The sequence below is a fragment of the Moschus berezovskii genome, chromosome 11 (genome assembly GCF_049115385.1).
Source record: "Moschus berezovskii isolate FMDL1 chromosome 11, NW_MosBer_1.0, whole genome shotgun sequence".
Taxonomy (NCBI): Eukaryota; Metazoa; Chordata; class Mammalia; order Artiodactyla; family Moschidae; genus Moschus; species Moschus berezovskii.
The window spans coordinates 101,222,241-101,249,780 of record NC_142470.1 but is presented as its reverse complement, the minus strand read 5'-3'; the positions used below and the strand labels follow the sequence as shown (position 1 = coordinate 101,249,780).

Sequence of the window (27,540 nt, the reverse complement as noted above, 5' to 3'; positions counted from 1 at the left end):
TTTAGAGAATTGGTGAGTTCTACTGTATTTAGTTTTGGAATGGTGACTCAATATGAGTTTTTTTTTTTCTTCTCTTTATTGCTCTTTACAAACAAGTTTGGGGTTATAGAAATAAAACTCAAGTGATTTTTAAATGTAGTTATTTTAAAACATGACTGATTTTTATAAAGTGCTTTTTCCAGGATTCAGATTCATTGCTCCAAGACTGCATGTGGCCTAGTGTTGTTCAGGAAAGTGACACATTTTATGGAAAGCAAAGTGTTAACTTGTTCCAAAGCAACAGCTGTTGTGACACAATATGAAGGGCATTTGCTCTAATAACTTGCTGTGTTGAGGAGCTCCAGAGGGAAGTCTTCCAAAGATGTATCTTATCACTGCAAATAAATAAATAAAACCAGATCCCCCACTACACCATGTACAGAGTAGCTATGGGAATGCTGTGTTTGATCTTTTCAATGGTTTTCTGCCTAAAATGTGCAGTTTTAGAAGGCTGGTCTTCTCTAGTGGAGAGTTGGAAGTTCAGTCTCTGCAGTTCATTATCAAAGGGAAATATTGACCATTCACTTGTTGAAACTCTAACCAGGGAAGTTGGAAGTGACTCCTGAGACTGCTGGTCTACATATTTTATCAGGAAACAAACAGAAAACCAGGGAGGCTGGATAGTGATCACTTCTCAAAGCACGCAGCAAATAGAAGACAAGTCGGTGAAGACTCAGGGGTGCCAATAGGCATTTCTGCCCCTTTCCTTCAGATTGAGCCCTAGAAGAGGCCTAGTCAGTGAGAGATGGGGAGAGGGGTTTAGGTCGTGGTGAACGCTGACTTTGAACAGCGAAGACCAGTGGAGAAATTGTGATTCTCAGTCTGTTGGTGAATAAGCAGAGTGTGAGAGTTTGTTTTGGAGTGAATGAGGCAGGCTTGCCCTGCCAGGGACACAAGCCGTCTTATCTGTCCCCAGGAGACAGTCATTTCACACCCGTGAGCTAGCACTCCTCCCTTGGGGGTTCACATCCCAAACCAGGCAGGCCTGGGTTCCACGCTGGCTAGCTCACTTCCAAGGTGTTCGCTGACTGGGATGGCCCCTATTTGCCTGCAGCGCCCTCGCACCGCAGTAGCCAGTGGAGACTCTCAACTCTATTCCTTTATTTTCTTCCTAGAAACTTTTAAACTCCCTTTTGTTATTACAAGTCCTTGATAAGGTCTCTTGCCATTACATTTTACTCATAAGATAGGCTAGTTTCCATGTATTGTTAGATCTCTTTTGGGGTGCCTTTATCTCTAAGTATTTTACCCTTTAAAAAAATTCAAGAAAATGTAAATTTTTAAAATAAAGAGAAGGCAGTATGTGTTTTACTGCCTTTGTTTCTCTTTCTCTCTGAACAACAACCCCCCCCCCCAAACCAGACTCAAACCTTTTGCCAATGGTGTCATTATTGATAGATTAAAGCTCTATGTGGATAAAACGCCTGTTTTAATTCAAGTTTATCAATGATTTTTTGTATTGTTTGTAGGGAAAGTTTCATGTAATGTGGGCCGAAGTGTTCTCCTGGTGAACAACTGCATTCTACAAGGACCCTTGTGACCTCCCTCCTGCCTTCTCTCTCTCTCACCACTTCCCCAGCCCCAAAGCTTTCCCTCTCTGTGCTTTCCCACTGAGCTCCCTGCACACACCACTTTCTTCCTTGATTTTTGTTCATTCTTTCTGCTCTCTGCCTCCATTTATGTATTCCTGCTCTCCCATTTAAGAAGCACTTCATATGCCAAGACTGGGTGACGTGCCCTTCTTTATTCCTGGGCGGTGTACCACGGGATCCTGCCCTTGCACTTGGCATAGCGGCAGTCACCTGACTGCGGCTTTCACTCCCAGTAGACTGCTTGGTAGCACATGCTGGGCATTTTCCGTGGCACATCACCAGTATGTACTTACCTAGCACAGTGCCTGGCACACGGTAGATTTCTCAGTCCGTGTTTGCGCGTGGGTGAGGGAAAAAGTGGAATTTAATTCAGTTGTTAATCGCTTCTTTTGTTGGTGTTTTATGATAAAAATAGAGGAGAAATATCAAATCATTTTAGTGCTGTTCAATTCCTAAGCTAACTTTTCTGACAGAGAAGCAGAGAAACTACTTTTGAGTCAGCTCCCTTAGAGAGTTTCCTGGATGTACAGCTGTGACAAAAGACCATAAAATTCCTCAGAGAAATGTGTGTCTAGGGTATTACAAATTTTTAGAGGCAAATCATCTGAAAGATATGGGCTCAGGGGTCCTAAGAAACTTACAACAGAATATTCACCATCAAGTAAGCAAGGATTTGCTTTACTTATTTTCAGTTGTCTGCCCAAAGCTTTGGGTAAACAGGTTCATGCTGCTGCTAAGTCATTTCAGTCGTGTCCGACTCTGTGTGACCCCATAGATGGCCTCCTACCAGGCTCCCCCATCCCTGGGATTCTCCAGGCAAGAACACTGGAGTGGGTTGCCATTTCTTTCTCCCATGCATGAAAGTGAAAAGTGAAAGTGAAGTCGCTCAGCCGTGTCCAACTCTTTGCGACCCCATGGACTGCAGCCCACCAGGCTCCTCCGCCCATGGGATTTTCCAGGCAAGAGGACTGGAGTGGGGTGCCATTGCCTTCTCCAAACAGGTTCACATTTAATGTTTTAAAAGTATGTGAATAAAGGGAACCTAAGATTGTTCCTTTTCTGGCTCAATATGAAGGACAGCAGGTCTCCTCAGGAATAGACCTGACTTTTTAAGAGGGACTCCATTTAATGAGGAAATCTGTCTCTCTGCTGGCATTGTTAGAGTTCAGCAGGGTCACCTACAGAAGCTCCCTGTGCACTGGGTATTCAGGAGTATAGGAAGGACAGTGACACAGTCCTTGGTGCTCCCAGCACCTGGGTGTTCGCGTCTCCCCACCTGATTGCCCAGCTCTTCTCTTCCTGTGCCCACTTCTCCCTAGTAGTGATTCCAGGGATAATGGCCCCCTCCAGTCATCGTGATCAGAGGCCAAGACCACCTATTGGTTTCCATTGCGAGTGAGTGTGCTTCGTTCTTTCCCATGGTCATTAACTATCTCACCAACCTTTACTGTATATATTGAGATTTCAGTGGAGACTGAGTGGTAAGTTAGCAATCATCCGCTTATTCGCATTTTGTTGAGCATCCATTGCATGTCAGGTATAAAGCTTTCCCTAAGTAGGAAAGATGGGCCAGACTGAGTCTTTGCCCCGCAGGAGGGCACCAGCCAGACAGTGCAGAGGGCTGTCCAGTGATGGGCAGGCTTCAGGAACTCGGACAGATTGTGAGGCCAGGCTCCACTCCACGCTGACCTGCATTAGCTCTTAAGGGTATGGTAGGATGGCTGTCAGTATTATCACATTATAGAGACAGAAAAGACAGATTGACAGAGGAAAGCTCAACGATTATGTGTGCGCACGGAGGCCTTTGTAGAAAGGCGAGACCTGAAGAAGCTGATAGGCCGGGGAACTTAACATTTCTTTTAGCAAAGTGATGAACATGGAGATGTGACAAGACAAAGGAAAAAGAAATTTGAGCCTGGGTTGAAAATTGTGGGAAAGTGACCAGGAGAAATATATGAGAGAAACTAACAGACGAGATGGGTTGTTTTGGTAGGTTTGTCTGAAGACCCATCCTTATGCTGACTTGCTGTCTTTTTCACAAGGAGGAGTGATAAAACTCCTCCTCTGGAGGTCCTCATTTCCCCGAAGTTTCTCCTTCCTCCGGTCAGACAAGGAGAACTCCTACAAGTGTGTGTTGATTCTGTGTGCATTGGTTCCCACTTGACCCCAGCTCACAGTAACCCTGGTACCAGCCTGGCATGTGTGGGGGTGGCCTGTTCTGATGTCCTTCACCTGGCTTCTGAGAACCTCGGCTTCCTGCCTACCGCGACCTTGAGGATGCCTGAAGGGCAGCCCAGACAGTAACTAAGGACCGTGGGTGTGCCCCAGCTCCAGCCGGTGAGAGAAGCCTCGTTCCTCGGTGTCGGGGCCTTTCCCAAGGTCACAGCGGCCGCGGCGGGGTGGCAGGGGCCCGCCTCCGAGGCACCCTCTGCCTCTCAGCTGCTCCTTCGCAGCCAGGTTCACAGGAGGAAAGTAAATAAACTCCGTCGGGCCTCTCAGTGTTCTCTTTGTCCTGAAAATCCACGGCCTGGGCAGAGCACGTGACTTGGCACTCCTCCGCGTGGAGCTCAGACACGGCCGCCGGGCAGCCTTCTTTCCGCCGCGGTGCCGGCATCTCTGTATTTTTAGACCCGCCCGACGCCGCCAAGGCAAGTGGTGAGTGGAGAAGCAGGGCCGGCTTGCTGGCCTGAGCAGCAGACGCGGCTTGCCCGAAGCTACAGCAGCATATGCCGCGGGCCCTCATTTGCCGACGGGGATAGGGGAGGGGGTGGCAGTGCTTTGTTTTGGCTTCATTTTAGAACGGCTTATAGCACTTCACACTGTGCTCCAGGATGTGTCGAAACACAACACTGGCTTTCTGAACTAGCTTCGTGAGGTGTCTGAGGCAAGATCGCAAGCTTTGCAAAATGAACGCCACTGAAGTTTATCTTGAAACTGCAAAGACAATATTTACATTTTTATAGACACAACGGAATAATTAATCAAAACACTATAGATTTGGAATCGTGATCATTTGGATTGACGTTCCCCTCTCTGCGCTCTGTATGAAAGAGGGTTTGTTGTGTAAATTAAAATATTACAAAATCCAGTCGCGGTGTCTTGGTACCTTAACGGAACAGCCTGTGCTGGCGTACAGACAGCCATGAAGACAGCCTTTTTCCTGCTGGATTCTCACCGCCCCTAACAACAGAATCACTGAAGCTCACTTCCCCTCTCCCACCAGCCGCAGCCCCCACCTGGAGGCTGTAGTAACTGCCTCACTTGCTTTCCTTGGTCTGTCTGCTTTCCTTGGTCTGTCCTTTCTGCCAGTTCATTCTCTGTCCATCTACAGGAATGATGTGTGTGTGTTAAGTTGCTCAGTCGTGTCCGACTCTGCGGCCCAATGGACTGTAGCCTATCAGGCTCTTCTGTTGATGGGATTGTCCAGGCAAGAACACTGGAGTGGGTTACCATTTCCTTCTCCAGGGAAGGAGAAGGGGATCTTCCCGACCCAGGGATTATACCTGAGTCTCCTGCACTAGCAGGTGAATTCTTTACCATCTGAACCACCAGGGAATCCCGTGAAAGTAATACTGTAAGGGTGAAAGTTTAATCAATTTAGGAAAATAAACTGCGTACTTCAGGAGAACCATTTCTATAACGTCTGTTGTTAGTTATTTAACAACAACGTCTGCTGTTAATCATTCATCCTCCTCCTCATTACAACACCCAGCCAAGGACCACTTTGTTAGGTTAGTTCACCAATTTATCTAGAATTAACAGAACTTCATTTCTTTGAAAACAGTAGTTAATTCTGGCCTCTCACAGATTAATTCAGATGAAGCTTTCCTTTAATTAATCCAAATTGTGATGATGTCGATTACATGTAAATCTATTCATATTGTATATCTTGCTTCATGGTCTAAGGAATTAATAGAAATTCAGTATCATTTAAGTTGAGCTTTGAATTTTATTTAATGGTAGAAATGGAATTTTAGAGATGTTTTCACTTGGCACAGTTCAGAGCTTTCAGAGACAGAACTTGCAGTTTTTATGGGCTCATATTAAGAACAAGGAAACAGATTGAGTATTCTCAGAGATACATTCAAGTTCTAGGAGTCTTAAACAGTATATAAATCACTAACCAAACAAGAACATTCTTTAAACTTTTTAGTGTCTATGTACTAGAATTGAAAGCTTGCCCTATCCTAGATCCATGAGGTTAATAGATATCTTTTAAATATTAACTACATTGTTGACAAGAGCATTTTATTACAAAGCATGTAAAAATAATAGTAGTAACAAATATTTTTGATTCGTTACTGCATGTATGTTTTCAGTCCTTCCTATAAACTTATTTGAAGGATAGCGCTTTCTCATTTATAAAACTGTTCTATCAGAGTCACACACTTAGTAATATCCCAAAACACATGCAGCGTAATTCACTTCATGTTGAAAATTCTCGGATCGCCTCAGTTTTACTTCAGACAGTGAAGGAACTACCCAATTCCGAGACGATTCTTCATTACAACCGAACATTCCCATTCTGGAATCGAAGTGTGCCACATATGCAAACTAGGTAATATAATTAGCTAAGAAACAGGAAGTTCCAAGGAATTCTGAAATAGGCTGAGAGTTGCGCACTCTGGAACACTGAGGCGCGGGCAGAAATAAAGGCTGTGGTGATTGCCGTACGGAAGTTCACTTGGAAGCTGTGTCTGTATGGTCACAACTCTCCGGGCAGCCAGGGCCCCCTCAAGAAGGACCAGTCTGTTGCTCCTGCGTTTTCCCAGGGACTGAGAATCCAAAGTCAGGTGGTTGTGCTAGAGCAAACCAGGGCAGGAAGTAGCAGGTCTCAGGGTCAGCAGTTCTTGGGGGCGTTTACGCCCCATTTCAGTCTGGCTCTCTTTTGCGCTTACCCTCAGCAGGTACTCTGTTTCTCTCGCAGTCCCTCTGATATCCTTAGGAGTCACTTTAGGGGCTCCAAAGGGCTCCCATACCCAGAGCTGTCAGTCTCAGTGCAGAAAAGAGTTCAGCAAGAGGCAAAGTGACAGATAAGAAGCGATTTCTTACAATAGGTTCGTTGTGAGGTTTATAAGCAGACAAGTGAGAAATGCAATACCCTGGAACTTACTGGGCTACAGTTTCATAGTCAAAAGAGAAGTGGGGAGGGGCAGAAGAGCTTCTTTGTTTTCCTCGAATAGATGTCATGTTTCCATCATCAGTTCCTCCTCGAGGTTGAGCAGGCGAGTGTTCTTGTCTCTGCATGGTCAAGCTAGGTCCACAAATTATTGTTTTTGTGTGTGTACAGAACGTGTCCTGCAGGTCACTAACTTCCTGAGCTCACTGGACAGGATGTGGGGTGACTAACACCTAAGTTTAAGTGACTGTCAGTGGTGAATACTCAGGTCACTCTGATTGCAAAAGCTGTGTTTCTCTACTGTACTATGCTTTATAATTTGCCATGCTCCACTTTCCCCAGACCACCTCTTACTGACATTTACACCCTGCTTGCCACCGAACCACCTCCTAGTAGTGCGGTAAATGAGGTGCATGGAAGTGTACGCTGTGAGGCTCCTCTGTTAGCTAGTAACTCTGGTCGGACAGGGACGGCAAAGGTTTGTCTCAAAGCCTTCCCTCTTACTTCCCACAGTCAAGTCAGTCAGTACTTTCCTACTCTGTGCCCTGAGGAGCTAGGATACAACCACAGAGTGCCTCCTTACACAGTCAACCCAGCAGCCGTGCCCCACGAGGCACATTGGCGTGTGAGGTGAAAGCCTGCCTTTGTGTTCTTGCCTTCAAAACCCAGTTACTCACACAAAATGTAAACTTCCTTTTCCTGTTTAACTGCAGTGGCTCCTCTCCTCAATATTCCATCTTCCCATCCTCTTTCCTCTTAAAGATTCCAGTTGATTTATATATATATTGATTTATTTATATATTCCAGTTGAAATATATATATTATATATATATTTGCCAGGTGGGCTTGTTGAGAAAAATCATTCTTTACTTTCTTATGAAGTTTCTATATTTTCATAAAAAAGTATAATTTCCCCAGTATGTTGTGCTACGCTTTCCCTCATTTACACATGTAGGAATTTGCTTTTGTGTTTTAGCCTTTGGGAAATGATGAATTTGTGGATCAGTAATTATCCCACTCAAAAATGATCATTAGAATTCCTCTTTGTTTGATTACTGTATGTCACCAAATCCACTATTTATTTATCACCAGCTACATCCATTAATTCAGACTTACTGACCCTTGACTAAGAGACCACTATAACTTTTCATTTTAAATCTTTCTAAGAACAAATATTAATAGAAAGTAGTAAGTCTTTAAAATATCTTATTTTAAACCTCAGTCTATACAAACCTTTTTCTTTTTCTTTTTTTTGGCTTTGCTTGTCATTTTTATTACCTTAAGACTATTTTCCAATAGAGTCACTATCTAAATAAGAGCCCACTTTTTTGTTAGGAAACTGGGGGGGCTGTTACCAGCTTCTCAGGGATCACTGCAGTACAAGCATCATCTTGGCAGGAAGTAAGAGGCAGTGTTTGTGGATGTGAATGCCTTTTTATGTCTTTGTCCATTTGGTGTAAACTCCTGTGTGTGACCCATCTGGGAGCTTGCTCAAGAGGAGTCTGTCTAGAACTCTGAGTGTTCCCATTTCTAAATGGATAAGCTGGTCAGAAAAAGAGCTCCCAGAGTGTATTAAGCTTGTGCGTGGTGTAAATACCAAGCTTGTGTTGATAGAAGTTCGGCCTCATTGAATCCAAAGTCATCTGGTGAGGCTTCGTTTCAAAGATAACTCAGGACCACAGCCTGGGAGGCTGCCCAGCAGTGCTGGGGCTGGAATTAGAAACGTGGAGAAGAGAGAAACTTACTGTGCGACAGTCTGCCGTGTTCACAATCTAAGTGTGCCTTACTCTTCTCCTTTTCTCCTGGGACCTGCAGTTTACCGTGGCTTCTGGGCCGTCCTGATGCTTCTGGGGGTGGTCGCTGTGGTGACTGCAAGCTTTCTGATCATCTGCGCAGCACCCTTCACCAGCCACCTTCTCTACAAAGCCGGGGGAGGCGCCTACATCGCCGCAGGTACGTCCAGTGTGAAGGCTGTGATTTCTAGCCGTGGAATACGTCTTTGTATTTTCCAGTTCTGGTTTCAGAGGTGAGACTTCTAGGAGTCAGTAATATGTTCATATGCACATACAGTATTTCCTGAGTGCTGCCTAGGTGGCACACACTTTTCCAAGGACTTTGTGTTTTCCATTTGCTCATTGTATCCACGTTCTGTGAATGGAGACAATAGGCAGGAAAGTTCTGCTGTAAGAAGAGCCTTTTAATCTCCCTGGTCCTGTTAAAGTTCCACCTGTAAAATGGGAGTCACGACACATGTCTATAACATCTGGATGTATGTGAAGCCTCTTGTGTGTGCCTAAGAAGATAGCCCATTACGATATTACAAACCCTCATGATTTATTTATCTCAGGTGAAAATCAATTTTTTTCTACAACATCATCCTTCCATTTTCATGACTGTGGTTCATATGTGTTATCTAAGCACTTTCTCTGTAAAACCTGCATTTAAAATAAAATAGTCAGCTATTTTAAACTAAAATTCAGCTTTCCAACTAGTCCTTCTAAGTGAAGTCACTCAGTCGTGTCTGACTCTTTGAGACCCCGTGGACTGTAGCCTACCAGGTTCCTCCATCCATGGGATTTTTTCAGGCAAGAGTACTGGAGTGGGTTGCCATTTCCTTCTCCAGAGCATCTTCCTGATGCAGGGGTCAAACCCGGGTCTCCTGCATTGTAGGCAGGCACTTTACTGTCTGAGCCACCAGGGAAGTCCACCAGTCCTTCTAAGTCCCACTGAAATGATCATAGTACAAATAGAAAAATAACTGAATAGGTGAGTTTTGTGAATTTTAAGACTTTTTCTCTTCATTGGGAATTAAAATTCAGAGCACTAACCTGAAAACATATAAGCACGATATCTTTTTGTAAACATAAGAATTCTAGGAATTTAGACAAACTTCAGCCTAAGACCCAACTGTGGAGGAGAAAATGGTAACCCACTCCAGTATTCTTTCCCGGGAAATCCCATGGACAGAGGGGCCTGGTGGGCTACAGTCCATGGGGTCAGAGTCGGACACAACTGAGCACTAACACGACCCAACTGGACCTACCTTTGCTGTGTTGCAGGGTCACATGAGAAGGTCCAGGTACCTCACCTCAGACTGTAGTGACCATGAAGGACGGGACAGGCTGCGTGGCTCAGCAGCCTTTGTAGTTGCTGCAAAGACAACTCATGTTGCTGCCCAGAATCAGTTAACAAAATGGCTTCTTTAAGCATTATTTTTGTATAAAAATTATACTTGATTTTGCAGAGGGAATAAGAAGAGTAATCTCTGCTCAACGAGCTTAAAAACCCCACAAAACAACAAATGAAACCAAAGCCCACCCTGGGGACAGGAGCCCTATCTAATCTCTTCTGTCTTTCTTTTCATCTCTTATTTCAACTATTCTCTTCACTGAGTCTTCAGGGAGTCTTTATCAAGGGCCCAGATTTACCCATCTGAGCTCATGATTTTAAAAATAACTTCAAATATTTGAAATATAGTTCACATACCACAAAATGAACTGTGGTGTTGGAGAAGACTCTTGAGAGTCCCTTGTACCGCAAGGAGATCCAACCAGTCCATTCTAAGGAAGATCGATCCTGGGTGTTCATTGGAAGGACTGACGCTAAAGCTGAAACTGCAATAGTTTGGCCACCTCATGCGTCGAGTTGACTCACTGGAAAAGACTCTGATGCTGGGAAAGGTTGGGGGCGGGAGGAGAAGGGGACGACCGAGAATGAGATGGCTGGATGGCATCACCGACTCTGTGGACATGAGTTTGAGTGAACTCCGGGAGCTGGTGATGGACAGGGAGGCCTGGCTTGCTGTGATTCATGGGGTTGCGGAGAGTCGGACACGACTGAGCGACTGAACTGAACTGAACCACAAAATGTACCATTTTGAAGTGTGTCATGCAGTGTTTTGAGTACATTTCCAGAGCTGGACAAAGATCAGCACTATCTGATTCCGGAATATTTTTTTTTCTTATCTTATTACAAAGAAACCTCATCCTCCCCTTCTCGTCTCTCCCCTCTAGCTCTGGTAACCACCAGTCCACTTTCTGTCCCTGTGAGTTTCCTCTTCTGGACATTTCATGTCTGTGGAATCACACTGTGCCTGGCTTCTTTAACTTAGATCTCACAACTGATAATCTCTCTATACTTCATAATTCCATTAGATCAAATCCCTTATTCAAATCTTGAAGATGATGCTGTGAAAATGCTTCACTCAATATGCCAGCATATTTGGAAAACTTAGCAGTGGCTACAGGACTGGAAAAGGTCAGTTTTCATTCCAGTCCCAAAGAAGGGCTGCCGCACAATTGCACACATCTCACACACTGGCAAAGTAATGCTCAAAATTCTCCAAGCCAGGCTACAACAGTACGTGAACCATGAAATTACATATGTTCAAGCTGGATTTAGAAAAGGCAGAAGAACCAGGGATCAAATTGCCAACATCCATTGAATCACAGAGAAAGCAAGAGAATTCCAGAAGAATATCTACTTCTGCTTTATTGATTAAGCCAAAGCCTTTGACTATGCGAATCACAGCAAACTGTGGAAAATTCTTTAAGAGATGGGAATACCAGACCACCTGACCCGAGAAATCTGTACAGGTCACATGAGTGTACATCATGAGAAATGCTGGAGTGGAGGAAGCACAAGCTGGAATCAAGATCGCCGGGAGAAATACCAATAGCCTCAGATTCGCAGATGACACCACCCTTATGGCAGAAAGGGAAGAGGAACTAAAGAGCCTCTTGATGAAAGTGAGAGTAAAAAAGCTGGCTTAAAATTCAATGTTCAAGAAACTAAGATCATGGCATCTGGTCCCATCACTTCATAGGGATGCAAATAGATGGGGAAACAATGGAAACAGTGAGAGACTTTATTTTCTTGGGCTCCAAAATCCCTGCAGATGGTGACTGCAGCCATGACATTAAAAGACGCTTGCTCCTTGGAAGAAAAATTATGACCAACCTAGCATATTAGAAAGCAGAGACATTTCTTTGCTGACAAAGATCTGTCTAGTCAAACCTATGGTTTTTCCAGTAGTCATGTATGGATGTGAAAGTTTGACTGTAAAGAAAGTTGAGTGCTGAAGAATTGATGCTTTTGAACTGGAGAAGACTCTTGAGAGTCCCTTGAACTATAAGAAGATCCAACCAGTCCATCCTAAAGGTGATCAGTCCTGGGTGTTCATTGGAGGGACTGATGTAGAAGCTGAAACTCCAATACTTTGGCCATCTGATAGGAAGAACTGACTCATTGGAAAAGACTCTGATGCTGGGAAAGATTGAAGGCAGGAAGAGAAGGGGACAACAGAGGATGAGATGGTTTGATGGCATCACTGATTGAATGGACATGAGTTTGAGCAGTGTCAGGGAGTTGGTGATAGAGAGGGAAGCTGGGCGTGCTGAAGTCCATGGGGTCGCAAAGAGTTGGACACGACTGAGCGGCTGAACTGAAGTGGAATCCCTTATATGCCTTAAAACTGAGCATCTTCACCAAATATATTTTCTCACCCAAATCACACTCTATTCTCACTTCATTCAAAGGTCTAGTTATGGTTATATTTTCCCATGATCTTCCCAGAAATAATCTCCCTCTACTAAAATGTGTAAACCTTTCTTTCTTCTTCTTTGCTTTTCCATCTTTTTAAACCTTTCTCCATAAAGGGAATATGTACTAGCAGTAGTCCAGTACTTACATTATGGGCAACATGATTGTTTTAAACTCAGAGATACTGTGATCCTGGGTTTCATCTTATTAGAGAATTGTGTGTTTGTGTGTATGCAGTGCTCTTGAAAAAATTGTTGGTCATTCTTTTTCCATTTTATAATTTGTTTGAGAAAATTGTGTATCTCAAGAATTAGTTTGGCTGAGGACTCTGAAGAAAGATGAAGCATCTGATTCATATTTGACCAGTAGGTTTTCTCTCTTCAGTGGCTCTCTGGCTGCATTGGGTATGGGGCTGAGGTCCTCTTGGCTCAGGACTTTATGCGAAAGGGAGGAGTCAATGTGTTCCAGGAGCCTAGTCCTGAAAGCCACTCAACCAGACAGTTACAAGAAGACTTCAAATCTGCCTTTTAATTTCCTTCACAGACCAATTATTTACTGTTTATGTATGGCCATTTATTTCCTAAGAATACAAGGAGGTATTCCATTGGATGAGATTTTTTAAATTACTATTTTATCAGTTTGGATGTTCTCAGGAATACCTGAAACTTACTGTCTAGTAGCAATTTCCACCATGAGACACATCTTTTAAAGCAATTATGGGGCTTTAATAAATCATCCATAAGCCTGAGTGTTATTGAGAGACAAATTTTAAAAATCTTTCAGTTGTCTAATATTTCCACCCCCAGATATTTTAATAGGCAATTAATACTCTCAGAGTTGGAAATGGAAACTTACAGACTATTCTATAGGGACATTAGGAAAATGTGCTCTGATCACTAGGTTTTGGGGGCAGCCAGGACTTTTCTGTACTATATTTAACATGGAACTATGCATGCAGTCATTTACTGAGTTAAACTGGATCGAATTTATCGACCTTTCTGTGATTAGAGGTCACGTTTTCAAAACGAAGAGTTCTCATTCTAGGGGGCAAGTATTCCAAAACCTCTCCTTTTCAGGGCTTGCTGGTCACTCCAGACCTCGCTGTCTCCCCATGCCAACTCTCCGTGCTGGGCCTGGCAGTCGGAAACAGGTGTGGCCCGGGCCCGCAGTTGCCGGAGCTACTTCATCCACACCACAAACAGGACACTCTCTCTTTATTTGAACAGATGGGCTTGAGACGGCGGAACCACATTCCGACTGGCCTTGCTGGTGTGTGCACGCAGGCCTGGCCTCAGCACGCAGGCCGCGCATCCCACGCACGCCGTGGCGTGCTGACGTCACAGCTGTCGGTGTGAGCAGGGGCGGGGTCCGCGGTCGTCCTCGCGCTCTGTCAGCGGCTCGGGCAGAGTATGAAGGCCCTGGGTCGTCACTTCCCGCTCTGGGCCAGATGCCTCCTCCGGCCGAACCATGTGTTCCCCACGGAAGTTCAGTTCCAGACCAAGCGCGAGGTGATCGTCAGGACGTGACAGCCCCCGAGTCTGTTTAAGTGAGTCTCCGCCACACCACTCCAAGGCCTGAAGAGTTGCTGAGCTTTCTTCCAATGTGAACTCCGTGGGGCTCAGCTGTGGAGGGCTGACTCACGGCTTCTGCGCACCCTGTGATACCCGATATGATGGGAAAGATGTCGGAAGGCATGCCATTAGAAAGCATTTGAATTATGTGGAGAAAATCATTGTGTGGCTGAGTGTTGCTAACGCCAGCCAAAGTGACATCAGTGCGGGAATTGCTGTGCATGAGTAAGATCCCCGAGTGGACAGGAAATAGTGAGGACAGGGTTTGGGATGTTCTGGAGCACTGACAGTGGGGGATAATCCAGCACAGCTAAAAACAGTATTTTATCAGCCTATCATGGTATAAAGAAGGCTGAGTGCCAAAGAATTGATTGTTTTTCATTGTGGTGCTGGAGAAGACTCTTTAGAGTCCCTTGGATTGCAAGGAGATCAAACCAGTCAATCCTAAAGAAATCAACCCTGAATATTCATTAGCAGGACTGATGCTGAAGCTGAAGCTCCAATACCTCTGAAGCCACCTATTTAGATAAGACCCCGATGCTGGGAAAGATTGAGGGCGGGAGGAGAAGAGGGCAGCAGAGCATGAAATGGTTGGAAGGCATCATCGACTCAATGGACGCGAGTTTGAGCAAACTTCGGGAGATGGTGAAGGACAGGGAAGCCTGTTGTGTTGCAGTCCAGGGGATCACAAAGAGTCGGACATGACTCAGCGACTGAACAACGGGGTAGACAGATTTCTCTTCCATAGTTGAAATCACCTTTTCCTGAGTGACAACCTGGGATTATATTTTTTTCAGCTCCACAGAGTCTCACCTGGGTCGAGAGGGCTGGGAAACTTCTGAATCTTGGCTAAATGCCTTGGTAGCATCTCATGTTGGTTGAGACTGCACACCTGTCTTGTTAGTCAGAGGCCCATCGAAGCCCACACTCCAGGCCCAGGGTCTGCTAGCCGCAGGGGAGGACACCTCGGCAGTGCAGTGAGCCCTTTGTGGCCTGGCTCCTGCCCCATTCAGTGACCACAGGGCGTCCTTTCCCTGTCCAGACAGCTGTTTCACACGCTGCCGTGGCTCACCGGAGACATGAGTGGAGTGAGTGGGTGAGCTGCACAAACCCTCTGCCGCCTGCAGCAGACACCCCGAGCATGTCCGTCTAGTCTGGAGGACAGTGCTTGCTAAGAGGGTAGGGATGGGAGCCCCTTAAAACATGGGTCAGGGGGTAAGTGGATGTGAAGGGAACATGACACTCTTCTTCAAGAAGGTAAAACTGACTCAGAAGCACATGGGATTTGTGCTGTGTTTTCTTATTTCCTTTAAAAGGTCAGTGGAATTTGTATTAGTTCATGGTGAACCACACTCATTTCTAGAGAAAACACAGATGTGATGGATGCACACTGCAGGAGACGTTTTTTACCCCAATGCCAGAAAAAGTAGCTCATAGAATCCCAGGGATGTATGTCAGATATTCACTCTCCTTTGGCTGAGACCAAACACGTGGCTCACAGGAGGCTCGGGGATCAGGAGGCTCGGGGGTCATGCCGGGCTCCTCACATCTTCCTCCAGATAAAGCCAAATGGTCAGAGCGGAGGAGAGCGTGGAGGAAACAGACCAAGAGCAGGAGGGATCAGGGAAGCACTGCTGACGGCCTGGAGGCAGGCGTTCTCCACTTACAGGCACACACACCTCTCTGAGCGCCCCTGCCCTCTCCAGTCCCTGTAGTGAGAGGCCCAGACTATAAATAGCTGCTGACCGGCGGGGAGCTGAGGGGACCTCCCCATGAGGGAAACTGACCTGGAGGGCCTGCACGGGCTTGCCAGGTGGCTTTGCTAAAGCTTCTGTCTCCTTAGCAGGCAAGAAGTGGGCTTTCAGAGAAAATCGAAAGCTTACCTTCTCAGTATGGAACCAAATATATACCAAAGTACAGGACTTGAGCATTTTATTCAGGGCTCTGGTCTGTTGGAGGTGGGCGGTGGAGGGAAATAGTGATGAATAATAACCAGGCATTGCTGATCTGTCAGGCGGATGTACTGTTGAAGGAGAATTAGTGTCTCGGATTTTCTGGAAATGCAGAATGGTTGCTCAGGTTTTCCTTGTGCTCAGTCCAGAGTCTCAGGTGTACAGGTCTGCCTTCTAAGTAGGAACAGAGGAACCAGTGACTCATGTTTCTAAAAGTACCTGTTTTTGTACACTTGCTTTGCATCTTCAGTTGTCACATTTGGGGATTTGTCTAGGAAAATCATCGTGTTGGATTCTGATACTGTTCTCCTGTGGAATTTTAATATCCTCAATCTGACTTTTTTTAATAAATATAAAGTACCAGAGTAAGTCAGCCTTGGCCAGTATTAAATAGGGAAGAGCTTAGAAGAGTTGTTATTTACAAAAGTACTTTAAAGTCATACTACTTTTCTTTCTCAGATGCAAAAGTGTCCTTTTCTCCACGTGGCTTCTAGCTGAGACTTGTGGCACAGACTGTTAGAATCAGACTTGCCTTGTCTTGGTTTTGAATGGGCGTCAACGTAGACACAGCACACCTCAAAGAGATGGTGGGTTTGCCTCCAGACCCTTCTCTGCTGTAATCCGTTAGTGTGCAATACCATTATGTCTAAAAACAGGTTTAAATAGTGCAAGGACGGCCACGATGTGACGCAGAAACGCAAAGCGAGCAAATGGTGTGTGGAAAAATGGCGCTGACAGACTTGCTCGGTGCAGGTTGCCACAGACCTTCACTTTACTAAAAAATGCAGTATCTGAGACGCACAGTCAAGTGAAGGGCAGTAAAACAAGATCTGCCTGTATGTGACACTAAAGTGAAGGGACAAGTCCCCGGAGGGGGAATTCTAAAAGAATGCATCGCAGTCAGTTTAACCTCTGAGCCAGACGCTGGCTGCAGAGGGGAGGCGGGGGTGAGGGGGAGAGAGGAGTCACCCCCGCCCCCACCACCCCAGCCTTGGCTGGTTGCACCATCCTTGCTGGGGACCATCTGGACTGTGGTCAACTCCTGCCCAGGTGAATCGAGGATGTGAGAGGCCTACTCAGTAATAGCTTTGGTGGAACGTTTTTGAAAAAAGCTTCAATTTAAAACTTGGATAAATAAATGCTCCCCACCCCCTTTTAAAAAATGTATCTGAGCTGAGAACTAGCATAACAGGCCTGACAAATGAATGCATTGAATAATTAACCTCCACCCTGAGGAGTCTTAAACATGTCAGGTGACAAGACTTTCTGACCTATAAATAGGATCTCTGGTTTGGAGTGAGTTTTGCCAAGGTGGACGGGCAGAGTGTGTTTCCATCTGCCTCATCTTCCTTTTGCAAAGTACGTGTATCATCAACGTCCGCTGTTTACTCCGTACAGTGAGGCGTTTAATTTGTTTGCGAATATTCTGTTTCATTCCGCACCCTTTCCCCAAACTGTCACTTGCTGGAAAATAACTAGTAGTGAGTGGACAAGGCATATTGCTTTCTTCACTAGATTATGTTATGTGTTTTCTGAGGCCTTTTTTCCCTTCACACACACTGTCTTATGTAGAAGAGAAGCACATGAGGTGTAGATTTGTCTGAATGATCAGATCGACACGGGCTGGATTTTCCTAGGAAGAATCTCTGCTTCCTCTGACTAAGGGGCTGCTGTGGAGGGGAGGGAGGCTTGCTTGACTGGACAGTGGAAACAGAAAACGTCCTTAATACGACTAAGCTCCAGTTTGGATTCTCCTGATGCGCTTTCTGAAATATCCCCTAGACGGGGGCTGTGAGGTGACGGGCGCCACCTGGTGGAGGATTCCCGGGCAGACACGTGAAACCACCTTTCCCTCTCTGCTTCCATGAAGTCTCAGAAAGGAGAAGCCACGGCAAGCTTCTCGTGCCTCTTGGCCCGTCCTGAAATAGTCCCGTCACATGAGAAGCTCTGAGGCTTCAGAAGGTTTCAGAGGATGATATTTCTAGCTACAGCAGGAGCGCACGCCAAAGCTCAGTGTTGGCTGTGGGCTTGTCCTGTCGGGGGCATCTGGCTCCTGGAGTGCTTCCCTCTGTTCATTCCTCTTATTGACCTCTCCGGTGGGCGCTTGTGTCATCTGTATTTCACCAGTGATGAGTCGGAGACACAGAGACGTTAGAAACACGCTCAGTGTTACTCAGCTACTAAAGTTTAAACTTTCTAAACAGTAAACCTGAACCAGGGCAGACAGACTGCAGCCCTGTGCTCTTCAACCACCAAATACTTCCCGAAACTCAGTTACCGTCAGAAGACCCTTCCTTGGCCTTAAATGAAACTGCTTCTCGGATGAAACCCCTCACTACTTATGAGTAGATGTGGACATACCTGAACAATCATTCTCTACCTCTCAATCATTGTTTCACAAGACAGTACAGAGTATTGAGACTTCCCTGGTGGTCTAGTGGTTAATACTCCGTGCTTCCAATGCAGGAGATGTGGGTTCATTCCCTAGTCAGGGAACTAAGATCCTGCATGCCAAGGGAAATGGCCAAAAGAGGGAGAGAGAGAAAGAGTACAGAGTATTGAATATAAAGCCAATCCAAAAAAGTAGTAAGTATTCGAAAAATCTGATAGATAATACCCAATACATAAGCTTCATTGACTAAATAAAGACATGAGACCAGAAAATGACCTTTCTACAAAAAATGCTGTCCAGGTTGCATTGGTGACATTTGTGACAGAAACTATGCATAGTCACAAGCTTGAATGACTCCTCACCACTTGGCCAATAAGAAACCCACCTTATTGATAGGCCATAATTACTTGTCCATTTATTTGTTTTATTATGATCACAAAGCTTCATGGGCTTTGGGACCGCATTTTGATTATGCCTCCAGTAAGCTATTTTATGAATTTTTGTTAGACTTCAAAAAATAGAAATTATGAAATTCAATCGGAGATAAATCATGCTTTCAAAATGTATGACCTAATTTAAATATAACTTCATTTAAAAAATTATTACCTGGATATTGGCAATGCTTTCTATCCCTGCTACAATCACTGTGGCAAGTGGGTCTGAACTATAACACACTTGTCTCTCAAGACAGCTATTGCTTATGTTTTTATGAACTCCTTTTTGTAGTTACGATTTTCCCATAGTATTAGTGCTTCAGTTGGTGGGTGGGCCAGATCAATCACTGTTGTTCAATCCCTGAATCATGTCTGACTCTTTGTGACGCTGTGGACTGCAGCACGCTGGGCTGCCCTGTCTTTTCACTATGTCCCGGAGTTTACTAAAACTCATGTCCATTGAGTCGGTGACGCCATCCAACTATTTCATTCTCTGTTGCCCCCTTCTCCTCCTGCCCTCAATCGTTTCCAGCATCAGGGTCTTTCCCAAGTGTTGGTTCTTTGCATCAGGTGGCCAGAGTATTGGAGCTTCAGCTTCTGCGTCAGTCCTTCCAATGAGTATTCTGGGTTGATTTCCTTTAGGATTGACTGGTTTGATCTCCTTTCAGTCCAAGGGACTCTGAAGAATCTTCTGCAGCACCAGTTTGAAAGCATCAGTTCTTCATCGCTCAGTCTTCTTTATGGTCTGCCTCTCACATCCATACATTATTGATCAATAATATTGCAACAGTCACGATATCCCACTGATAGGAGATGCGTCTCTCTGGGTGTGAACACACATCCTCTCCTCCCACCCCATGCCCACCGCATTCACTTTCCAGCACAGGTAGCCACACACTTCCACCACACTTTTTTTCTTCTCATTCATTTTGTTTCTTGTTTTGATATATTTTCAAACTTACAGAGAAATGGTAAGCCCCTTCACCCAGAGACTCCCTTCAAATTTTGCTAATTTTCCCAACAATGTCTATTAAAGAAAGCAAAAGAATCAAGTCCTGGAACATGCTCAGTGTTTAGATGTGTCATTTGAGTGTCCATCAAACCAGAGTAAATCCTTCTTTGACCTTCGTGAGCTGGGCTCTTTCAAAGAGTACAGGCCTGTGGTTTTCTGGGACGTTCCTGAGTTGGTTTGTCTGATGCCTCCTCAGTACTGGATTTAGGTTCTCCCCTTTCCACTGCAGCAGCACAGCCGTTACGTTATGTTCTCACTGAATCTCTTGAAGTGGTAAGTGACATCAGTCTGTCCTGTCCCTGGTTTTACCAACTGCGATCCGTTGAGTAAAGTGGGTTTTGCAGGTTTCTTCAGTGCAAAGTTGCTGTTTTTTCTTTATGACTATTGCACGTTTTGTGGGAAAAGACTGTGAGCCGGTGTAAACATTTACTTCCCATCTAAATTTCATCCACTAGTTTTAGTATCCATTTTTGCGTCTTGCCTGAATTAGTTCTGACTTAAATGGTCACCTAGTGATGACCTCTGATTCAGCTCTTCCTCCTGTGTTTGTAAGTCAGCGTTCTGAGTGGAAGGCATTCCCTTCTCCCTACTTACTTATTCACTTGCTTATTTATACCTCTGTGGGCTCTTGGGTCCCTCTTTTGTTTGATGGGATGCGATGGGCTTCTATCATTATTTCTTTAATAGGCAAATGTTCTTAGAACTGGCTAGGAGAAGTCCCAAGATGTGTTTTCTGAATGCCCACACTGTTCTCTGAGCACACCTGTACTTTTTTGGTATAACATGATGTTCCAGATTTGTCTTGTACTTTCTGTCCCAGCCTGGACTCAACTGTTTCTCAGAGATGCCCTGAATCCCTTGTTTAGAAGCCAAGATCTGGATGCCCGGCGTGCTCCACACCAGAGCAGGGAACAGCCAGGAAGTGTAGCTAGGTACGCACACTCACAAAGGTGTGTGCACACATTTGCCTCCGTATTCATTCATTTATCCATCTATCTAAAACCATAAATTCACACCAACACATTCAATTCTGAAAAAACACCAGAGAGTTCATTCTAGCTTTCGCCTTTTTCAAATTTGTGACTCCCTTTTCAGGAGTGAGGAACTTGACTCCAGTTCGCCTCAATATATGTATGTGTATGATCAGTCCTGCTGTAAGCAATCGTCTCCTGACTCTTTTGGCTACTGACTTCATGCAGTCCCCGTCATAAATTTTTGCTGCCATATTAGCTAATCTGTTGGCCTTTGGTGTAAATATTGATAGTTTCCCATGTTTGTTAGTTCATTTTCCTTCTGTTTGTCTGTCTGTCTGCACACACACACATACACACACACATAAGACACTGGCAATGTAATGGGTTATGAAGAGTAGGGAAGCACTGCTTTACCCCAGGGGTATAATCATAAGCTGATCTGTTATGAAGTAAATGGACTATGTCTCCAACCAGTGAACAAGACTGCATTGATAGAAAAAACTATTATTCATTGCTTTCAGGATGTAATTGCTCTTCAAAGAACAGCAATAATTAAATGTAACTGATTTCTTCCTTATTATGGATCGTCTGCATGATGTCCTACAATGCTTTTTAATAATTTTATTTATTTATTTATTATTCTTGGCTGTGCTGGGTCTTCACTGCCGCCTGGACTTTTTCTCTAGTTGCGGCAAGCAGGAGCTGCTCTCTAGTCACATGCAAGAGCTCATTGCTAATGTCCTCTCTGGTTGCAGAGCACTGGCTCTAGGGCAGGCAGGCTTCAGTAGTTGCAGCTCCCAGACTCTAAAGCACAGGCTCAGTAGCTGTGGCGCACGGGCTTTGTTGCTCCACAGAGTGTGGAAACTACCTGGACCAGGGATCAAACCCATGTCTCCTGCATTGGCAGGTGGATTCTTTACCACTGAGCTACCTGGGAGGCCCCTACAATACTTTAAAAAATGTAGTCTAAATTCAGTAAGAGTTTTACAACTCTTGAAGAAAAGGTGTATAAAGATACCAGTTATTCACCAAGGAAATTTTTAAAAATAAAAATACCTGAAAGCAAAAGAGATTGACAGGATGCAAGGAAGATTATATATATATATATAATATATTATTATATAATTATATTATATTATATAATTATATTATATTATATATATATATATATAAGCAAATAATAAAAAATGGTTTGTAATGTGTTTGCATAAGGCAAAGGGTATGCAGATGACCAAGCCACACCTTTACATTAGCAGAGCACAGTGTCTGTGTATTTGCTGAAAAAAAATGCATTGAGATGCTCAGAGTTGCTAGACAACACATGGCCTCACCATATTGTTGTCACTCTCTGAGGCATGGCTCTACGAGAAGCTTGCGGGCTGTATCCGGCTTCACAGTTTCTTTGTGATCCAGTTGTCCATGCAGTGATTAGACTGCTCTGTTCTGCGCTGCAATGTTTACATTCATGTTCAGAACAGAGTGAAGGATGGTTCTTATTAGTGAAGCCATTGTGTTGACTCTTCACAACTCTGTAGCTTGTATCATAATCAGGGTAAAGTTTCAGCTCTGATGATGACATACTTTGACATAACGTGTGGGCCCTTCTCAAGATTTTTTATGAAATTGATGACCCAGGAGGGCGAGGACACCTAAATGCTTTAGGAACCTGGTTAACTCCACAAGAGCGATGGATGGCTAGGCTTGTAACCCACATTAAAAGCTCCGTTCTCTCCATGTTTCCCGGCCTCTGCTCCTGATCACAGGGTGGTGCTTACCTTCCAGACAGATTAGCAATGGGACTGTGGAGCATTTATACCTGATAGTTCAGTTCGCTCATTCAAAGAGTACAGTAGATCATTAACAAGTTTGGACTGAACTTTTGGGCAAATTACAAGTGACCTCAGGTATACTTTTGTTGTTCAGTCGCTAAGTTGTGTCTGACTCTTTGCGATCCCATGAGCTGCAGCATGTCATGATTCCCTGCCCTTCACCATCTCCCAGAGTTTGCTCAGACTCATGTCCTTTGAGTCAATGATGCCATCCAGCCATCTCATCCTCTGCCACCCCCTTTTCCTCTTGGCCTTAATCTTTCCCGGTGTGAGGGTCTTTTACAGTGAGCCAGCTCTTCGCATCAGGTGGGCAAAGGATTGGAGCTTCAGCTTCAGCATCAGCCCTTCCAGTGAATATTCAGGATTGGTTTCCTTTAGGATTGACTGGTTTGATCTTGCTGCCCAAGGGACTCTCAAGAGTCTTCTCCAGCACCATGATTTGAAAGCATCGATTCTTAGCGCCCAGCCTTCTTTATGGTCCAGCTCTCACTATCCATACATGACTACTGGAGCTAAGTTTTGCTTTGGGATAAATTTGTGTGTGGGGACCTGTCACTCATTCAGTAGTGAATCAACTTGGCAGACTCTCGAGACTGTAGCTCAGTGCAGCGGTGCCACCTCCTTCTGCTGTCGCGGTAATAGTCACATGGAAACACATGTGCTTAGTAGTAGTCTCAGATTTCCGCATTTACAAAGCTCTTCTGTCATATTATTTGACAAAGTCAAGGGTCCAGCACTGTGATACTTCTCTGCCCTTATAATCCCATCAGTGTTTTTGAACAGGTGGATTGCAGTTTTATATTGAAATGGTTGATAAATTATGTTGCCTTTTGTTTAGTAGTTTCCTCCCTCCCTCCCTCCTTTCTTTCTTCCTTTCTTTTATTTAATAAGGCTCTTGATCGCAAATCCACAGAAAGTTTGTTAAAGAGTCACGTATGTTCTTTTATATTAGTTCAGTGCTCCCATCTCTGTTTTTTTCTGGTACTTACTTACTTGGCTTCTGTTTTCACTGTCACATTTAACTACAGCACCAGTTAGCTGTAGTTATAACTGTTATACTGTTACAACAGTAGTCAGACTTTGAACTGAAAATCAGCTAGGAAAAATACCAGCTGAATTTGCATAAGCTTGAAACTGGGGGTTCAGAGTACCTGTTTCATGAGTATGTTGTGCATGTTGAAAGAAGTAACATACAACAATGCTCATCACAAACGAGATGCACAATAAAGACGGATAAAGGTTGGAAAGTAAATTCTGCTAGGCAGGGCTTCCCTCGTGGCTCCGACGGTAAAGAATCTGCCAGCATTTCAGGAGACCTGGGTTCAATCCCTGAAGATTCCCTGGAGAAGGGAATGGCATCCCACTCCAGTTTTCTTGCCTGGAGAATCCCATGGACAGAGGGATTCTTGCCTGGCGGGCTATCCACGGGGTCCCAGAGTCGGACACGACTAAGCGGCTTCCACAGTAGCAGAAGGGATCTTTGACTCTTAGGTTCACAAGCCCCTGATACAGCCCCTGGCACACGGTAAGCGCTCAGCCAGTACAGGTCAGCCACTGTCCTGTTCTTCTGCAGCTCCCGCCCTCAATGCCCTGAGCGTTGACGGTAAGTGATGTGCCTAGGAAGCATGCAATAGCAGGGCTGACACAAAGTAGGCGATTTAGCTAGAACTGCATTCTTACAGTTTTGGCATCGGGTGTGTGATCGGTCTGCTAGCACGCTCGGGCAGACATCTTCAGAAAGGCTAAAGGTGTCTTGTTCTGTCCCCTCAGGCGTCCTGTTTTCCCTGGTGGTGATGCTGTACGTCATCTGGGTCCAGGCGGTGGCTGACATGGAAAGCTACAGACACATGAAGATGAGAGACTGCTTGGAGTTCAGCCCCTCTGTGCTGTACGGCTGGTCGTTTTTCCTGGCCCCGGCAGGGACTTTTTTCTCCCTGCTAGCTGGGTTACTGTTTCTGGTGGTCGGACGGCACATTCAGATGCATCACTAGTCAGACTGCTGCCTCCAGTGTCTCCTTGAATGGCTTTAAAACAGAGCTTATTTTCTGTTTCCATTTTGTCTCCATGGCCCCGGCACAGAATGAGTTGATGTGATTCGTTAGTTGCTGTGTGAATTAGCCACTGTGGCTTCTCTCCCAAGAGGGTCCTAGAGTCTCCCCAGTGCTTCAGTCTTGTCTGAGTGCCCTCAGGAACCTAGTCCGTGGGTAGCAAGGGCCTCATCCCTTTCACCATACTTGTTGGAGTTTGCAGGTAACCAGGGCCTGAGAGTGCAGAATACCATCTCATGATTTGATTTAAGCCTCCTTCGCATTCACTTCTGCTGCTGTTAAGAAAAATTCTTGGGAGAGTCATTATGAACAACAAACAAATGTTGTCAGAGAATTAACTCTGCCTCTTTTCTCTGTGCATAAATACCCACGTACACAGGTACCAGCTCCTGTGAGCAGATTATTCACCACTTAAAAATAGGTCAAATTTACTCCCTTAGCAGGAGCCACACAAACTCATCGGTTAGAATGGGCCCCCACAAAACCAACCTGTATTTATTCTGCGTTCTTAACCAAAATTAAGTTTGGTTATGTTAAGTTATTCACTTAATTGTGCATGCTTATATAAATCTTAAGCTATATTTAAAAGAAGCAAATCTCTGTACCAAATCATAGATAATGCAGATTGGATTTTTTATGAACTGAAAATGACTTAATTGTATATGGAATATGGTTGAAAGTATGTAAAAACCAAGCGCCTGTGCTTTGTACATAATTCTATTTGATATTTTAAAATTTCCAGCTAAAAATTATATTGCTAATCTGTCCAGCATGTGAAGATTTACTGATGAAATGTGTTTTTAATATGCACTCACTATAAACGTCCAAAATGCTTCCAGATGAGGGTGATAATAGTCTTGCTTTATTAAAGACTATGAAATGTTAACTTTCCCCAAGATCTTATGGGTTGTAGCTCTTCTCATGATTTGATGCCCTTCACTGTTGTCCCTCCCTGTCTTCAGCTTTACAGCAAGTTCATTAGCATTTACAGATCAGCTATTTGCTTTAACCTCTTGGAGGAAAACTTGCGGGGGGCGGGGCATGTAGGAATGATTATATTCACTAGCGTAGACATTTTGCATATCAAAGATGTTTGTTTGGCACTAGTTTTGATGGAAATCACATCCATCTGAGAAGCCTAGGTCTAATTTGCATTTTGGAAGCCCCCTGACGGAGGACTCGCCTAGTGAAGGCACAGAGGCCCTGTGTGGTGTGCGGACTGACGTGTTCCAGACACAGCATTTTACTCCACAGCTGCTGCGGACACCAAGGGCTTGAGTCGGAGGCGGACGAAAGGGTGACCGCTTAGAAGCCGGGCCTGGTGTGGGGCAGAGGCGCTGGTCCCCAGGTGCCTTACCCCAGTCCCGAGATTGTGTCTTCTATGCACATCTTGTACTTTCCTTTAAACCTGGTTTACTGGGAGGGTGCTCTGGGGGAAGAATGAAGGTCTGAGGTGTGTGCGGATCACAGAGCGTTTTAGGGGCTCCCTACTGAACTGAACTGAACTGAACTGAACTGAACTACCGACTGGACCTTCCTGTTAAAAAAAGAAAGAAAAGACTTCAGGGCCTTCACTGGTTTCTCAGGCGGTTTCAATTTTATCATACACATTTTCCTGGTACTTTCCTTTGTGTTCTTCTGTTTCATTTTTATATTGCTTCATTTATTTCTTTGCTTTTGGCCTGATTATTGCAAAAATAATTATGGGTTCTGTTATGCATGTTGACTATGATATTAAGTTGTGGCATGCTATTAAGTTTTCCAGATGATGCTAGATGTATTTGATTAACTCATGGCATCTGTAAAAACAGTTCCTTTTGGTAGAACTTTGGGATGGAGCCTTTTTCTAGTCATTCGAATTTCATGTGCAAGCTGTTTTGTTGTTTTTTTCAGTAAAGGTTTGAATATTTGTAGTTTTCAGATGGTTAGTCTTACTTTCTAGTATTTGTGTGACTACCATATATTTATCTTAGGATAACTGGCTGAATATCTGATGTACATGACACTTTTACACAGATCCATACTTTGGAAGTAATAGTTGTAATGCATCGATCACATTAATTCAAGCATATTGCCTGATCTGTTTAAGCAACAATCCATGGAGGAAAGGTGAATTGTATTTACTATGTCAACGAGTAAAATACACTTAAAAATAACAGAGATACAGTCTTGTAACAGTCTTATATCTGATTTGGTATAGTATGCTTTGTTTTATTTCTCTATTTAGTGTATTGATTTATTTCCAAATCTTTCAAAGTTTTAAAAATCTTTTTTAAGAGGACTGATTTTGCATCTTGAAATTTCAGTTCAATAAATAAGATAGCTTTTTGGTGACACTTGTAGAAAAAGTGAGGTAAGAGGAAAGTGAGGTGTGACCTTGGACTCTGGTGGAGACTGTGTTCTCTCCTCCTCTTTGCCCAAGCAGTTTAGTTCAGTCCTGAGACAGGGAACACAGGAAACTGCTGGGAAAACCCTACAAAGATGCTGAATGATGTTTAATTTGGGGTTGAAGGTATGCTGTTCGCTAATACTGTTAAGTGTCCTGTTACTGGACACTGACTGCTTTTATGACTAATCTATGGAATGTATTTACTGAATTTGAAGATTAAATCCACTTATAAGAGTATATTTATATGATGGAAGAGGTGTCAATGCTTGGTAATTATCGATTATCAACTTGTGTGTGTGTGTTTGTGTTACGTTTATAAGTTTGTTTTTGTGTTTTGTTTTTTTTCCTGCTAGTCTCTCTCCACTTGACCTGACTGACTACTCATACAATTGGCAGGCCATCTCGAGGCTGCTGGGAATAGGGCCACATCATATGCTTGTAGATGCTTAGGTTTTGATCGATTGGTCGATAGCATTATCAGCACAGTTTATGATTTCTAATGCTTTTGCCTGTCCACGTGATAGCATGGCGTTTCTAATTAATGCAGGAGCTTCATAATGTTGCTGTTTTAGTCATAAAATGGTGAACCCTAAAGCCTACCGTTTACCACTTACCCAACCTCCAGAAAAATATGATTTCTAAGGTCTG

General features: G+C 44.3%; 1 protein-coding gene across 2 annotated transcripts in view; it reads left to right on the top strand.

Moving 5' to 3' along the window:
• Positions 1–26,348, top strand: part of TMEM182 (transmembrane protein 182) — a 47,852-nt gene extending 21,504 nt beyond the window's left edge. Inside the window, exons 4-5 of one of the 2 annotated variants that reach the window (XM_055399758.2) lie at positions 8,566–8,703; positions 24,226–26,348. In XM_055399758.2, the coding sequence (XP_055255733.1) occupies positions 8,566–8,703; positions 24,226–24,446 (359 nt within the window). In that variant the 3' untranslated portion in view covers positions 24,447–26,348. The remainder of the gene's footprint in view (positions 1–8,565; positions 8,704–24,225) is intronic. The other variant, XM_088841594.1, reaches the window with a different exon arrangement.
• Positions 26,349–27,540: the final 1,192 nt, after the last annotated feature.